The following is an 18,016-nucleotide window of genomic DNA, read 5'->3' as shown; positions in this document are numbered from 1 at the left end:
TCAAATTCTCCTCTTAACTTTAGTAACACAAAAAAGCTTAATTATTGTTCATGGCAGTAAGTCCTATTCATATTTTAATGACACATTCTTAGAAATAACTATGGAACTTCAAGGATTAGACCATAATTCTTCAACAAAGTTACCTGAAGCCCTCACTTTCCTAGAGAAATGAAAAGGTACTTTTTCTCATTTTCTCAGTGACTGTTGTACGTATTTTCCTCCCATGAGAACTGCAGGAGGCAGGCCAAGTGCCCATGGATTCTAGTCATACTACATGTATTTATTCTATAGATTACCTTTAACCTCATCAGTTCTATAGTTAAAAACATATTCTAGAAGCAGCAGATGGCGTAATGGTTACATCACTGGACTCCCGCATGGTCAACTGAGGTTCAAGTCCGAGATTCTGTGCTTCAAACTTGCACCAGGTACGTGTGTATGCATGCCCGGAATCCTGAAAGGAGACTGGAGACGGGATTGCGTGTGGCCATCTCCCCAGAGGGTGATTTCTGGCTGTCTCTCTATCTCTCTGGCGTGCGGACGCACCCTATAACAAAAATCTCTCTCTAAAAAAAGAAACATATTCTAAGACTGGGGCATTAAAATGTGAATAGTCCAGACTTCTTAACATGACTGATGATTAAGCTCTGAATAAGATCACCTCTAAATAAACCTGACTGAGCACAGTAATTTGGGCTACACCTGCACCATCTCTGTCTTCCAACCTAACCCCGCCTCACCCAAGTACCTTGCTATTTGCTGAAATTTCCACAGCATTTCTGTTTCTTTATAAATTAGCACCCAGCACAATATTCTGAGATACCTGAGGTAAATAATACAACCCTAGAACTCCGGAAGCAGCAACTGATAAGGATGATTCACCTGACCCAACAGTTCCTGCCAGATATTCCATCCACTCTCCCTTGTCCTATTCCATCCCCTTTCCATGGTATTGATACCTCACCTGCAAGGGGACCTTTTACACTATAATTCCATAACTCTGTGACCACCAATTCCTTCATGAGTGTCAGAATATGCCTATTTTCTCTTTCCTCTACCTTCTGTCTTATTCCTCACTGGCTAAAGTTTACTTTCTTCTTTGGAATCAAGCAAGAAGCCGCATCATAGAAGCCATACATATGAAAGAATCTCGCTTGAGACAGAGACAGCTGACTTCCAGTTCTGACTATATCATTTATTACTAGCTCTTAGACAAGTTCCTTAAACCTTCTGAACCTCAGCTTCCCCGTGAGTGAAATTAGAGTAATGCTAGCTACATTTTAAGGTTGCTCAATATATTAAATAAGATAAATGGGAAAGCTTCTGTCACATAGGAGAGTTTTCTTTTACTTTTGGAGATTCACTGCAAGGATTTAAATAAGAAATTCTATTTAGCGGTTTCTAGCTGGTGCCTGGACCATGGCTGGGATTTGGTGGAAGGCAGTTCACAGCTGCAGCAGTCTGTTTGAGCTGCAGGAAGTCTACACCACGGGTGCCTCCTGTGTCACCAACCTCTTCTCTTGGTTCTGTTTCTGACTACCTTGCTGTTCCTCTTACATTTGTATTTGCAGTTTTATAAGAAGCGCTATGTAAATGCTACTTGTTACAATTATCTCAAATTCTCCTCTTAACTTTAGTAACACAAAAAAGCTTAATTATTGTTCATGGCAGTAAGTCCTATTCATATTTTAATGACACATTCTTAGAAATAACTATGGAACTTCATTTATATTTTCTTAATAATCTATTATTCCTAATATCATCTATTCTTATGTTGAAATGTGTCAGGGTCGGGGCGAGCAGGTGGCATGGTGGTTAAGGGGCTGGACATTCCCACATCTCTGACCACAGCTCAAGTCCTGGACCTGGTGGCTTGTTTTCTCACATTCCCTTCTCTCTGTATCTCTCTGGGCAAATTAAAATAATGAGCAAATAAAATTAAAATAAATATTTTTTAAAAAGAAATGTATCACTGTCTCTAAATCTTAATCTGTAAAGTTAGCATCCCCAAATTCTTTCCATCTCGTGAAATTCTCAGACCTATTTTAGCATGTTAGTATATGAACTAAAAGATCATGCATAACAAATACCCATACAGACAAGAAACAAAATGAGTTCCTTACACCATCTTTTTTTATTTTTTTATTTTTTGGAGAGGTTTTCAGTATAAGGTACGTGCGCTCGCTAAACAGAGAGACAGAGAGACAAAAAGCAAGAAATCACCCCCCCCAAGGGGGCATGGCCACGCCGCAACCCTTCTCCTCCATTCTCCTCTCAGGATCTTGGGCACACACGCACACACGCCCGGCGTGAGTTTTAAGCCACCCGGTCCAGGACGCGAACCACGGTCGACTACATGAGAGTCCAGCGACATAGACATTACTCTAACTGCTGGTCCCATTTTACACCATCAATTGATCAAACAAATAGTACTTATTGATCACATATTCTATGCTTCACACAGTGCCTAGTGAGATGTCAACATACAAAATCACTACATCACAATCTCAAGCCAAAAATTAAGGCAGGGTGATGAGGGATCAGAGTCTCAGATCACCTCTAAATAAGTCCGACTGAGCACAGTAATTAGGGCTGGCGTGTCAGCACTATTTCTGTTAGTCTTTGCAACTTAACCCAACCTCACCTGAGTACCTTTGCAGCTATTTGCTGCAATTTACACAGAGTTTGTGTTTCTTTATAAATTAGTACCCAGCACAATATTCCGAGATACCTGCGGTATATAATACAACCCTAGAACTCTGGAAGCAGCAACTGATAAGGACGATCCACCTGACCCAACAATTCCTGCCAGATAGACTCCGGTACTGTTTCTGAAATTGGGCTTGGTTTCTTCCTGCCCTGTAAGGAAAACCAAAGCCGATTCCATTGCTTTGGAGATGGTGTAACAGCTATCAAAGATCTGATAGCCCAAAGTGATGTTGGGCAAAATATCCTTCCTCTTGTTAATCTCTTTGAGCGTGTGGATCATGGCTTTCAGCCAGCGGAATCCCCGAAAGTTAAACCTAAAAAGAAAAGAGCTTTCGTCAGGCTTTAGTCAGTGGGTGGGTCTTTGTGGGGGAAAGTAGCTTTTACTTGGGATGGGTACTAAGAGCATTTTGGCAGAACATCAGCAGGCACCTCACTTGTCTGAGCATGTTAATTTTTAACAAATGATAATACAACTTTGATGAGTTTAAGTATGAATCATATTTCTTACTGATTAGTTTGGGTTGGGTAGCACCTTTTTGGATATTTTCTTGCTCTATATACTTTTCATATGCTATAATCTCCTCGAACTGCTATCTCTATTCACAAAAAGAAAAAGAAAAAATATATATACAAACACACATGTATATACACACACACATATACACACATTTATATATAAAGAGTAATGTGTGTATATGTACATGTGGGTTTATGTGTATATATATATATGTGTGTGTGTGTATATATATATATATATGTGTGTGTGTGTGTGTGTGTGTATAAGTTATATGGGCTCTCCAGAGAGAGAGGTAGAAAGTGAGAAGTCTCCTGAAGGGTTGGCTACCACTACCCCTTCTCCTCCATTCTCCTCTTGGGCACACACATGCACACATGTCCAGCCTGAGTTTCAAGTCGCCAGGTTCGGGACTCTAAATGCAGTCAGCCACATGGGAGTCCGACATGTAACCATTATACCATCTGCTGGTCCCACAAAAATGTTTTTATAGTCACAGTTTTCTCTACAAATCAGGTATTCCAAATAACCCTTGATACATTTTTCTCCATTCATTGACTGTCATCTAAGTCTCCTTTCTCTTCTCCCTATTTTCCCTTTTTCTTTCCTTTTAGATATTAATTATAATTTTAAAAGTTACATAAACATGTAACCACTATACCATCTGCTGGTCCCACAAAAATGTTTTTATAGTCACAGTTTTCTCTACAAATCAGGTATTCCAAATAACCCTTGATACATTTTTCTCCATTCATTGACTGTCATCTAAGTCTCCTTTCTCTTCTCCCTATTTTCCCTTTTTCTTTCCTTTTAGATATTAATTATAATTTTAAAAGTTACATACATGCATGAAAATACTTACGACAAGAGTACATAAAAGCAGTAGGTAAAATTCATATATATATAAATTTATTCCAATTACATAATTTTTCTTGCCTTGATTTGTTATTATTGAGAGGTATTTTAATTAAGGAGGTCTCCTTCCTACTATTTTCACATATAACCATAAACAAAATGCCTCCTCCTTTGTATTCCCTAGTTATTAAAAAGGGAACCGGGACCAGCACATGGCGTAATGGCTATGTCACTGGACTTCCATGTAGTTGACCGTGGTTCGAGTTCCGGACTTGGTGACTTAAACTCACGCCGGGCACACGTGCATGTGTGCCCAAGATCTCAAGAGGAGAATGGAGAAGAGATTGCAGCGTGGCCACCTCCACCCCCCGTCCCGGGGGATGATTTCTCACTTTCTGTCTCTCTGTGGCTCTCTGTCTTTGTGGCGAGCGCACACGCCCTATAGCAAAAGCCTCTCCAGGGAATAAAAAAAAAAAAAGATAAAAGGAGAACTATTACTGCAGGAGCCTATCACTACCTTTTTTTTTTTTTTTTTCAATTTCTTCTCCACTAAAAAAATAACTATTTTCTTCCAACTCTTTCTTTCTGGTTCTAACCTAACTTTAACCTATTTGAAAACAAACACCCCAAATACTTTTAATATCTTCTGTGGCTATAGTATCTCATTCTATGTCTTCTATTCAATAAATACTTTTGAATTAAATGTCTAATAGTAAACAGCTCTGCTGGCAGATTGGAATTTTTCTCCATGTCTTTTTTTTTTGTTAAAAGAGTTATTCATTCAGTTTCATTTACTATTATTCTTTAATTTAACCAGGGAAAGTGAGAAATCAAGACACCAGGTCAGGACTCAAACCCCCATCAGCTATGTGGGAGTCCAGCACCTCAACCACCACACCACCTGCCAGCCCCCTCCATGTCTCTTTGTGTTTTTACTGTAGTTTTGTTTTTCATCTAATATTTATCAATAATTATTGACTTTCTCTAATTGTTGTAATAAATACAATAATAAACAAGGCAGTTATAGCACTATCCAGATAAAGAAAGAGAAAAATAGCCAAGCGATTACAGCATAAAATAAGAAAAATATAAAAATGGTGACAGGATTAGATTTGGGGGTATGAACACAGAGAAGGGGTATCTAGCCCTTGGGAAATTAGCAGCCAAGCTAAGTCTTGATGACATGAGAAGGGGTGTTGGGTCTCTGAGAGCTTAGGGAACAGCATGTGTGAAAGCATTACAGCAAGAGCACGTGCAGCACCCTCAGAGTGGAAATATCAGCACGTTTAGAGGAGAGCCCCAGTGAAAGGGGAAGCTGAAGAACCAAAGATGCCAGAATATGAAGGACCTTATCATCTGAAGACACCACATTTAGTTTCCAAATTTACACAGGTAGCAATATCAGGTGTTTTTTGTATGTGTTTTAAGAGGTTTTGGCCTTAGGGTGCGTGCGCTCATCACAGAGAAAGAGAGAGACAGTGAGAGGGGAAGTGAGAAATCACCCCCCCCAGGGGGGATGACCACACTGCAATCCCTTCTCCTCCATTCCTCTCAGAATCTTGGGCACGCACGCACACACAACCAGCATTATTTTGTTTTCCTTTTTTTTTTTTAAACTAATTTTTTTTCATTTCATTTTCTTCCATACATTCAATCACATTATTACTTGTTTTACAAAGTGGATATTTCAACAGGTGAACATTTCTACCTAGTACAGTTGATAAAACTACAAAATATCTTCAACAGATAATACCACACCGCTTTGTGCCATTAATGCTTTGCCTCCCTGTCCCTCCCCCAAATGTCCTTCCTCAGACCCTCCTCTTTCACACACACTATATCTGGTATTTACATCTGTATACTGTGTTTCTATATCCTTTAGTCAATTAGTTTCAGTCATAGAGTGCGGACACTCGGTACATATTAAGTGGGGACATACAATGCCTCTCCTTCAGAGTCTGGTTTGCTTCACTCAGCAGTAAGTCTTCCATATTCATCCACTTCCTGTCAAAAGCCAAGGTTTTGTTGTTTTTTATGGCTGAATAGTATTCCATTGAGTATACATGCCACAGTTTTTCTATCTTTTCATTTGTTTGTGGGCATTTGGGTTGTTTCCATGACTTAGCAATTGTGAATAGTGCCGCAATAAACATCGATGTGCAAGCACTTTTCTGATTAAGTATTCTTCTGACCTTTAGGTAGACACCAAGAAGTGGGATTGCTGGATCATATGGTAGTTCTATTTGTAAATTTTTGAGGAATCTCCAAATTGTTCTCCATAGTGGTTGGACCAATTTACATTCCCACCAGCAGTGTAAGAGAGTTCCCATTTCACCACACCCCCACCAGCACTTATCATTTTTTGTTTTTTTAATCTTAGTCATTCTGACTGGGGTTAGGTGGTATCTCATTGTTTTGATCTGCATTACAACCAGCATCAATTTCAAGTTATCAGGTCTGGGACTTGAACCACGGTCAGTCATTGGGAGTCCAGTGATGAAACCACTATGCCATCTGCTGGTCCCACAATGTAAGTTTTTGAAATAAATACAAGAATATTTTTTTGAAGTCATGATAGCTATGTATTTCAAGACTTAGAAAAATATTCATTGGCTTTGATCCAGTAAGTCCTCTGAAAATTTATCTGAAGGAAATGTTTCTGTAACAGTAAAAAACTATATGCCCCAAACTGTTCATTACATAATTATTTATGATACTTAAAAGCTGGAATTTACATACCCAGGACCTGTTGGTCCTGATGAAGACATTTTTCCATCAATAAAAAAGTATAATTGGAGACCAGCAGATGGCGGAATGGTTACATCACTTAACTCCCACATGGTCAGCCATGGTTCCAGTCTCAGACCTAGAAGCTTGAAACTTATGCCAGGTGCATGTGCGTGCATCCCCCAAATCCTGAGAGAACACTGGAAGAGAAGGGATTGCAGCATGGCCATTGTCACTGGCGGGTGACTTCTTTCTCTCTCTCTGGTAGATGCATGTATCCTATGACAAAAATCTTAAAAAACAAACAAAAAAAAATAGAGGACAGTGGTTCCTCACATTAGGGAGGATCAGCCAGGGGGTGGTTAAGGGCACTGGACTCCCACATGGCCAACCACTGTTCAAGTCCCGGACCTGGCAGCTTGCTTTCTTACTTTCCCTCTCTCTCTCACTCCATTCCCCTCTGATCAAATTAAAATAAATAAATAAATGAATGAATAAATAAATAAATAAAATAAGTCTTTTTTAATAAAGTGTAATGTAAAAAAATTACCTAGCAGTGTGCATATAACATTAAGTGAAACAGTCAATATGCAAAGCCGTTGCCATACTCTAATGAAAAGTATAAATAAATTATATGAACATTTGGATAAAGATTAAAAGAGAAATTTTTTAATTTCAAATTTAAAATTTTTAAAATGAGTATAGAATAACTAATGGAAGAATGAGATTTGGTATGATTTTTCATTGATTTAGGATTTTTGCTAACTTAGTATATAATGTGTACCTTTTTTCCTCAGAAAATTTCTCTAAGTCATACTTTTGTTTAGGTCAACCAAGGCAAGAATTAAAATATGTGTGGAGGACTGGGGCCTAAGGAAGGATATTTGGAGAAGGGATACGGAGCTAGAACATTGACAGGATGGGGAGATGTGGTGTTACCGGTTGAAGATATTTTGATCAACGGGACTGGGGAGAAATGTTCATATATTGAAATGCTCACATTGTAAGGTAAACAATGTGATTGAATGTATATAAAAAATTTTAAAAATAAAAAGAAGAATTAAAATACTCTCTTTTCATTCTATTTCACTGCCTTCCTCTGCTCTGAAGAATATTAGATTGGAGTCAGGATGACAGATACAGTGAGAGTTCACTAACTCCAAAGATGGCTTCGCTGAAGAGATCTCATTTGAAGATTTAAAAAAATCTTGTCAGAAGATCTCAGAAAAGTTCTAATTTCCATTAGCACTTGATAAAGTTATTCATGCAGAAGTGTATACAACAGAACACTGCTCTTTTTTTATTTGTACTTTTTGGCCTGGGATATGGGTTTTAAATGGATAATGTCTGTACCAGCTTCATTAAAATAAACAATATTTGTAAAAATCATTTTTTTAAAAAAGTTTCAGCAAAGACAAGTTATTTTTTAATAAAAATTTTAGAACCACAAGACCCCTCAGTTCAGTTCATCTCTTATTCAGGCCTAGTACCACAAGGGCCTCAACTCTACTCCTGCCTGCGTCTCCAATTAAGATGGCACAAGGATGGTAGGTACTCTCTGTCCCCTCCCTAATCCCCCCCAGAACTCTCTTAATTTGCTTCATTCCTTCTCCTACCTTTCTCCTTCATTCAGTTCATTGAACTTGAATATGCATTAACTAAACTAACTCTCTGTACCTGAGGCAATGTGGGGCCCTGCCAAGTCTCCAAAATGGAATTCTGTTGTCAAAAACACTTGGGAAATCCTGCAAACTTAGCGCTTTCTTGGATGTTGAAAATGTACATAGTATATTAAAGTTTATAAGATATCTTGGTGGTTACTCAAATTCATCTGACTCCAAAACTCTTTTCTTCTTTCAAAGAGCATTTATCAGTTTTGAGAAATATTCTTAAAGTGGAAAATTTAACAAGAAGAAGAAAAAAATAAAATAAAATAAACCTGCCTGACTCAGAGGGCCTGAGATAAAAGCACATTGTCTCTCTCTTCATTTACATAGATGCTGAATGCAGAATCTAAACTTGCCTGACAGTTTCCAACTCCGCCTTGTGCTTTCTATGTGACCTTGTACAAGCCACTGAAAATCTTTGAGCTTTAGTTGTCTAAATATGAACATAACATCTTCGACCAGCTGTTTTTAAGAGGAAATAAAATGTCTTCTGTACCTAAGATCTATTTAGCACTAAAGAAACTTCCCCCAAGATCATCCCCCTAGGAAAATAGGGCCAGGTTTCAATTTGGGGCTTTTGTTTTTGTTTTTGTTTTTGTTTTTTTTCTTAATGAGTAGTTACTAAAGAAAACCAAATAACAAATACAAGAAATAAATAGGTGCTATTGCTTATTTCCACACAATTTCATAATTAGATTAAAAGTCAGCCTACGGCAGCTTTCTGAGGCCGGGCCTGGAGCTCCAGCCCTTAGCTCCGTGGTCCCTGATGACTCTCCTGCCTCACCCTCACTGCTGATTCTTTCTGTTTCCTTAACTATGTTTCCAGATTTCCCCTCCTGGGGAGTAATGAAACTATACCCTTTCGAACCCCTCTTCTTGTCCAACTGTCTTCAATTTCCTTTCTCATTACATTTTCAAAGGAAAAAGTTTATACATGATCTTTTGGAATACAAGAGGGCAAAGTCAACTTCTTACTCTGAAGAAGGTAAATATTTTCTTTGGTCCCAGCGAATGCCTATCTTTCTCTTTCTCGGATCTTAGCACACACCACTCTCCTCTGGCATTCCAAATGCTTCAGCCCTTCATACCATCTCTGACTCCTGTCTTTCACTGCAGTAATTCACTCAAGCTCTCTCCCTAAGTTCTCTTCAAAACCTCCTCTCTTTATCATCCACCTTCATCACATTTCAATACTCTCACAGCAAGTAGATCAGGTGAAAAAGAATTCACCATTTGGTATGAAGGTCTGATTGCCACCTTCTGGCTCTGTCTTTTGCAAATGAACTACAGAATGTTTAGGACCGAGGGCCATCTTATCTTAAAGTCTGTGGTGCCCGTCACTGTGCTCACCTGTACCTTGCTCTCCACTCCTTCCTGAGAATACTCAGCTTAGAAATACGGTACTTTGCCTGTTTTCTGGTCTCAGATGCTTATAAATATTATTTTACGTATTTGTATTGGTTAATTCTGTCTTATATCTGTTTTTTTTTTTTTTTTTTTTTTTTGGCATAGAATACATGCACTCTACAGAGAGAGTAGTAAGAAGGAAAGTGAGAATTCACCTCTCTCGGGGGATGGCCATGCCACAGGCCCTTCTTCTCCATTCTCCTCCTGGGTTTTTGGGAATGCATGCACATGTGCCTGGCATGATTTTCAAACCATCAGGTCCAGGATTTGAACTTCATTTAGCCATGTGGGAGTCCAGCACTTTAACCACTATGCCATCTGCTGATCTCTCTGCTATTAGTTGCTTTTTTTTTTAAATAAAAAGCACATTGCCTTTCTCTTTATGTACATGGATGCCAAATGCCTAATCTAAAGTCGTATGTTGCTGCTCAAATCCTAATTGCATTGATTATGCATATACCCAAATAGCCCTGATAAGTGAGTTACTTTTTAAATGAGATATACTTAGTTCTCATCACTTTTTCAACCACAGTGGATATATGAAATTATTTTTAATTTGGAATAGTGGATTTTTGCTTTAAAATATGTATATTGGCTTTTCAATCTAACCTTGCTAGAAAAATAAACTTCACATGTCCAATGAAGCATAAAGAACAAGTAAGATTAAAGAAGTGGAAACTTCTGTGACAAAAAATAAACTGACACTACAATAATGTAACTCTAAGCAAAAGCCCTTCTCATCTTTCTTCCCTTTGCTTCACTATAAGAATAAAAAATAAAAATAATTAGAGATAAGTAAGGAATGATTGCAATCCTTTTCTTTTGCCAACAACATTAAATTGATGCATCCCTTTAATGAGATCTCAAATATGGAGCATGACATATGATCAAAGGGGAAGAGTTGTGATTAGTAAAGATGTAATAGTATAAGAGATTGCTCAATTTTACAACATGCATTTATAATTACCAAGCAGCATCATGGAAATGCTCACTACATAGTGTAAAATGCTCAATATAAAATCATGTCTCAAAATAATGTTAAATATTTGGTGTGAGGAATACGCTCACTCCACTGATCTAATCATTACACGTTCTATTCACGTACTGAAAACCACACTGTACCCTATAAATATGTTTAATTATTAATGTCAATTAAAAATGTATTTACAGTTTGTGCTATGGTCACAACTCTTCAAAATTATGGATGCATTTATATAAAGTGCTGAGGAAGAATGTAGGAATGTGAAGAGTACTTTTGTAATAGAGTAGTGGGTAACTTTTCTCCTTTCTTTTTATTTCCAGCATTCTTTTTATATCTAAAATGTGTGTGTGTGTGTGTGCGCGTGTGTGTGTGATGTCTAGATATGTAACCCATGGTTTCCTTTCTTACACTGGATTACTAGCAAATTAATATTATCAGGCATGGATTCCTTTTCCTGACATGACAACCCAGGGGTGAAGGATGCAGAGACAGAAGCCTTCCTCTAGCTGAAGAAATCTGGCTATTAACACAGGCACAGCAATAAATCAGCATTCTCGCATGGTGTATGTTTACTTCGATAGAGTTTAGTCTATAACAATTAACAGTAAAATGGCCACACTGCATAATTCTGCATCAGTGCTTCTCAAACCTTAATGTGTACCTGAATCACCAGAGGGTCTTGTCAACATGTGAGTTCTGAGCCAGCTTGTGGCAGAGGAATAAAGGGCTGCCCAAGAGAAGCCAGATCCTGCGCGTGTGTGTGTGATGTCTAGATATGTAACCCATGGTTTCCTTTCTTACACTGGATTACTAGCAAATTAATATTATCAGGCATGGATTCCTTTTCCTGACATGACAACCCAGGGGTGAAGGATGCAGAGACAGAAGCCTTCCTCTAGCTGAAGAAATCTGGCTATTAACACAGGCACAGCAATAAATCAGCATTCTCGCATGGTGTATGTTTACTTCGATAGAGTTTAGTCTATAACAATTAACAGTAAAATGGCCACACTGCATAATTCTGCATCAGTGCTTCTCAAACCTTAATGTGTACCTGAATCACCAGAGGGTCTTGTCAACATGTGAGTTCTGAGCCAGCTTGTGGCAGAGGAATAAAGGGCTGCCCAAGAGAAGCCAGATCCCATGGAGCAACCGGACTGGAGAAAAGGGGTCATAGTGTGACCAGACCCTGTGCAAGGTGGTTCTCTTTCTTTTACACACTCACATGCTAGATCATGAATAAAACAAAACTATATAAATAAAAATTAATATATATTTATAAATAACTACAAATAAAGTTAAATAAAAACAAATACATTCTATATATACACACATACAGATATATATGTATTATATATATTCATGTAGGTTCAGCTCCAGCAGGTCTGGGATGCAGCCTGAGATTCTAATTCCTAACAAGCTCTTGGGTGACACTGATGTGCGAGTCCACAGACCATTCTATGAGGAGCAACATTCTATATTACACGAACTCTGCCCATTTTCTGTCTGAAAGGCAGATGTGGGAAAGGACACACTTGAGACCAAGATTTCCGGTTTCTAAGTGATCCTAGAATGTCCCCCTCAGATAAACCAAGGCCCAAAAACACGAAGTACCTACCCCGTGTCAGAGTCAGGGCTGGCATCACAGCTCCAGCTGCAGACTCTCAGCCTGGCCGGTATCACTCCTTCCTCCGCCCTCACTTCATGTAAGAAGACTGAAAGAATGGCTTACCCTTCACATTTTGCTGATACCGGCTCCAGGATAGACTCATTTGCTGGGATGGTCCTGGAGTGAACAGGAAACACTCCTCCAATAACAAGTGTATGGTCTTTGGCCTCTACATACCCATTCAAATCAAACTTGCCTAGTAACCGGCAGGTCTGTTCTTTATTCTGTTCTTGGCCTTCAGTGCCCAATCGGACCCATACAAATATAAGAAATCCTGGAAGCAAATATTTCTTTCTGTTGGCCATTTTAATAAGGTGAGTTTGGGGGCCGTGGCGCAGGGTGAGATGTAAGCGCTAATGAGGTGCTCTGGTGGAGTGTGTGTGTGTGTGTCTGCCTTATCCCCGGGGGACTCAGCTACCTGCCACATAATTGGCATGTCTCCATCGGTCACAGAGCCTCACACTCACCTGCAATTTATGGATCTGGACTAGGAACTGAGCAGTTCTTCTGAAATGAGCCTCATCTAAAACTTCTTTTATGCTTCGTAATAATAATATAACTTAATAGTGAGTTTTGAGGTTTCTTTTGGTTTGTTTTTGCTAAGGGTACTCACCAGAACTGGAGAGAAAGAGACAGAGAGTAAGCATCTCCAGTGGGGCATGGTCCTGCTACGATCCCTTCTCCTCCATTTCTCCATCCTACCAGGATTTGGGTATGCGTGCATAGGCACCCAGCATGTTTTTCAAGCCACCTGGGCTGGGATTGGAACCACAGTCAACCATGTGGGATTCATTTCCTTTAAGCACTGTGCTATGGGGCTAGTCCCAGTTTTCCCCTTTTTTATAACTCCTCCACCCATACTCATTCATCTGCAACACACACACACACCCCTCACATAGTTACTATCTTCCTACCATCGGCATCCCCAGACAGCTTTCTCACCTCACCTTCTACAGGCAAGTCCCATCCCTTACTTCCTCCAGCTGAAGAACTTCCCATCTGTCAGTTCAGTCTCATCCCCACTTACCCTGGGCAATCCCAAAAGACATTCCCCAATTTCTATCTCCCAGACTGGCCCTCGTTTTAGTCCTCCTGCAGCCACCTCTGCCTTCAGAGGTGAGCTAGCAGGAAACACACCCCTGGTCCTTGACGGAGTGATATCTCAGTTTATCAAATGTCTCACTAGTTCTTAAGCATGGTAGAGGGCAGATGGTGATGCAGTAGTAAAACGAGGTATGCCGTGAGGGAAACACACCTGGGAAGGTTCTGGGTTCGCATCCAGAGACTTCCATGAATACACCAGGTACACGTGTGCCCATGATTCAGGGCTGGCTGAGGTCAGGGACAGATCACAAGCATCAAGACTTTGGTTGTTTCTCTGTCTCTCTCACTCACAGAAAAATAAACATTTTTAATCTAAAAAAATAAGGGATGGTTCATGGGGTCCATCCTACCTTCATAATTCCAAAATGATACCACTAAGGGACCAGCAGATAGCATAATGGCTATGTTGCTGGACTCCTATGTAGTCAACTGTAGTTCAAGTCCCGGACCCGGTGGCTTAAACTCATGCCAGGTGCATGCGTGTGCGTTCCCAAGATCCCAAGAGGAGAATGAAGGAGAAGGGATTGTAGTGCACTCCTTCAGGGGTGATTTCTCACTTTCTGTCTCTTTGCCTCTCTCTTCCTGGCATGTACACATGCCCTATAGCAAAAACCTCTCCAAAAACAGACAAAATGATACCAATAAGACTTAAAGAAAAGACAATTTTCCAGGGGAATCTCTCCCCAGGTTTTTCTTCCAAGTTTGGCTTCACCCAAATGCGGAGGCACTCCCGGTGCCAGACCAGTCTTCACTAAGCACCTCAGAGTCCCCCACTGGGCTATAAGGGTTCAGTCCACGGCTTTTCTCAGAACTACTTGGAACTGTCACTCATGTGTGATCTCCCTTTCTTACCAGAAGGCAGCTGCTTCTAAGCCCTGTTGTTGCCAAGGGATACCTTTACACAAAGGTATGTTTATCACCACAGCTGATTCATCCCACTCCTCTGGGAAAAAGCTGTGCTAGGGACCATTAGAAAAAATCCTTAAAGCAGATGATATTTAGTTATATTAATGATAACATAAGGCTAGCATTTTTACAGCCCTTTACATCTTATAGATTGCTTTCTCATACCTGTTCTTTCTGCAGGTGAGCAACGAGATTCAGCAAGAGGCTTGGGATTTGTGTGACACCACCTGGCACCAGTGTTTTTGCAATTCCCAGGATGACAGCGTATTTCACAATGGCCACAGGGGTTACATGCTCCAAACGTCGTAGAATTCATCAAAGATGAGGCAAAGGGTACAGGAAACACCATCTGTGCTCTGATGCAGAGGGTTTTTATTAAATGCACAGCGACGATATTCACCATCTCACATCTTCGTGACACTGCATGGCTGTTTCCTTAGGCGCTAAGGTGCAGACCCAAAGTTCACGTTCTCTCTAAGCCTGGCAGTAGAGAGAAAGGCCCGGACAACGTCCTGGAAGGTGCACCCTAGGCCCTGCTTCTGCACCGTCCGGCCCTCTCTTCATCTCCTTGGGACTCGAGCCCCTCATCACAAAACAGGGGGCTTTACGCTAACCAGCCATTGTGCTGAGTCTCAGGGTCCTAACAGGTCAGTGACAGGCTGCTACTGGGTGAGCCCATCCAAGGCTCAAATGTCACCATAGCTTAATAATTGGCTGCCAGTTGTTTTATTAACTGTCAAGATGAGATCTGCCTTCAACAATACTTTGAACCTAATTACCATTTCAACAGAACTTTGACTTCAAGAACCCTTGATCGAGACAAATGGTTTCAAATGAACTATGGGTGCAAATGGCTATGGGTATTTAACACCTGTGCCCCCACGGGGGCTCCCAGCAATGAGCCTGTGGGCTGTAGGTCTCCCCCTCTCTCCCCCAATGTGTATGAGTCCCATGGTTCTCTAAGGGCACTGGTGAAGGTCAGGCTCCTTTTCAGAAACAATAACACACTCTGTCCAGACTTGTCTCTCCCTTCAGGCAAAAGAAAACACCTGAGCCTCTAAAGGTTCTGAGAACCGCCTTATTCAGAAGGGTTAAGAGTGTTTAAAGGCTGTTACATGATTGCCAGGAAAAGCTCAGACTCCAAATCCACTGCCGATGAGAAGCTTGAGCATTCCAGCATCGCGGTGACCTCAAAGCCGGAGAACAGTCCTTGGTCAGGCACAGCCCCTCGGGTGTTCCTCAGCTGTTCTCTCTCCATGTCATCCCCTTGGCTCTGTAATCATTTAACTGCTAAGTGTTACCCATGCCACACCAGCAGACGAATGGACATACTGATCTACTTTATTTTCTTATGTCCTATGCGGAGCTGCTGAAAAATGAGCATATCTAGTTATGTGCGTTTAAATTACTGTTTATACTCTAGAAAACGCTTGCTAGTTTTTTAAATATATGCCTCCCACAGTTAAGAAATGATTACCTGGCATTTCAATTTTGTGACATTATGACATGTGTGACTTGCCTGTATCTTTATATGAGAAGGTAGGAAGACTAAAATTATATCCATTCCCTTCTCATAAGTGTATTACTATTATAGGATTCAAATTATTGATGAGAGGCCTTGAGATGCAGAAGTGGGCTTTTGGCTAGTTGAACATGTCAGTACTAACTACTTGTTAAAAGAAGAGCCCCCTCCGTGTCTAAACAGAAAAAGCCTTAAATTATAGTCATGGAGAAAGATACTCAGACACCACAGGCATAAAAACACTTACAGAATTAAGAAAGCATCAGGCTACTTACTACCTCTTCTACTGGATCTATTTTCAGGGAAACACTTCGACAGCCTGATTCATCCCCTGCCTCCAAATCAGCTGACTCATTAAGCGCAAATTCTTACCACACGGGACCCAAAGCATGCTCACTCTCCTTGCACACATCCCATGCCCCACAGCTGTCATGTGCTGGGGCTATAACAGCAACCGTGAAGATGGTGAGCAAGTACTTGAAGCTGGGAAATGACTGCAATCACAATCTTGTAGAGAATTTATCTGGAATCAAATTTGTAATAAAAGAAACTGGTCAGCTTCAACGCACCTAAAAAAATCGAACATGCCTGCCTGCCTCTAACCTTGTCCTTTTGTATTTCATACCTACAATGAAGGAAAACTGACCACATTAGTCGATCCTCAGAGCCTTGTATAGCTTTATAGACATGCATCATTGGGACCAGCAGTTAGTGTAATGGCTATGTTGCTGAACTCCTATGTAGTCAACCACGGTTCAAGTCCTGGACCCAGTGGCTTAAACTCACGCCGAGCGCGTGTGCGTGCATGCCCAAGATCTCGAGAGGAGAATGAAGAAGGGACTGTGGCATGGCCATCCCCCGGGGGGTGATTTCTCACTTTCTGTCTGTCTCTCTGGTGAGCACATGTGCCCTATAGCAAAAACCTCTCCAAAAAAAAGAAAGAAAGAAAAAGAAAAGACATGCATCATTAAATGGGCCCATTCAAGGTGTACAATTAAATATTGTTTTAGTATACACAGGGTCTTCAAAAAGTGCATGGAAAATGTGTACTAGGAAAAAGCTATGCATGGGGCCAGCTGGTGTTGTAGTGGTTAAGGCAGCTGGATCCCAAGAGCTAATTAAGTAGTTTGAGTCCTGGACCTGGTAGCTTGACAAACACTCTGGGCGCGTGTGTGTGTATGCCCAAAATCCCAAGAGGAGAATGGAAGGGAAGGGACTGTGGTGTGACCATCCTCCCTGGGTGGTGCTTTCTCACTCTCCGTCTCTCTCTCTCTCTCTCTCTTCACATGCACACCACAGCAAATTTTTAAAAAGAAGACAAAAAAGCTATGCATGGATTTTGGAAATTTCTTGCTCCAAAATAAACTCATACTTTAATTCCATTTTCCACAAATTCTTGAAGTCCCTTGTATTTACAGAGTTGTGTAACCATCATCACAATCTAATTTTAAAATATTTTTATCATCTCCCCAAAAATCCTCATTTCCATTTTTCCCTCACTCCAAACCGTAGGCAATCACTTAATCTACTTTCTGTCCCTGTAGATTTGTTTATTCTGGATTTTTCATTTAAATAAACTGAATCATACAATATGTGCCTTTTGTGTTTCGTTTTTTTCACACAGCACATTTTGAGGTTTACTCAAGTTATAGAATATGTTAGTACTTCATTTAAAAAAATATCTTTAGTAAGATATAACTTACCATAAAATTCACCCTCTTATAATGTACAATTTACTGGATTGTAGTATACTTAGAGTTGCAGTCATCACCACAGATTAATTCTAGGAGATTTTTCATCAACCCAAAAAAGAAACTCAAACCCAATGACAATCACTCTCCATGCTACCTCTTCACCACGTCCAGCCCTAGATAATGACTAATCTACTTTGCTGTTACTAAGATTTCCCTATTATGAACATTTCTGAATAAACTCTACTGGCCTCTCCTATTTA

At 40.2% G+C, this 18,016-nt stretch overlaps 1 protein-coding gene across 1 annotated transcript in view; it reads right to left on the bottom strand.

The window, feature by feature from the left end:
• LOC102498204 (vomeronasal type-2 receptor 1) overlaps window positions 1-12,835 on the bottom strand; it is a 30,126-nt gene extending 17,291 nt beyond the window's left edge. The window contains exons 1-2 of the mRNA XM_006149768.1: window positions 12,594-12,835; window positions 2,732-3,023 (exon numbers count right to left, since the gene is read on the bottom strand). Of these exons, the coding sequence (XP_006149830.1) occupies window positions 2,732-3,023; window positions 12,594-12,835 (534 nt within the window). The remainder of the gene's footprint in view (window positions 1-2,731; window positions 3,024-12,593) is intronic.
• Window positions 12,836-18,016: the final 5,181 nt, after the last annotated feature.

This window comes from Tupaia chinensis, unplaced genomic scaffold, assembly GCF_000334495.1.
Source record: "Tupaia chinensis unplaced genomic scaffold, TupChi_1.0 Scaffold000272_1, whole genome shotgun sequence".
Lineage (NCBI taxonomy): Eukaryota > Metazoa > Chordata > Mammalia > Scandentia > Tupaiidae > Tupaia > Tupaia belangeri.
Note: the sequence above shows the minus strand (reverse complement) of the source record. Positions and strands in the feature narration are given on the sequence as shown.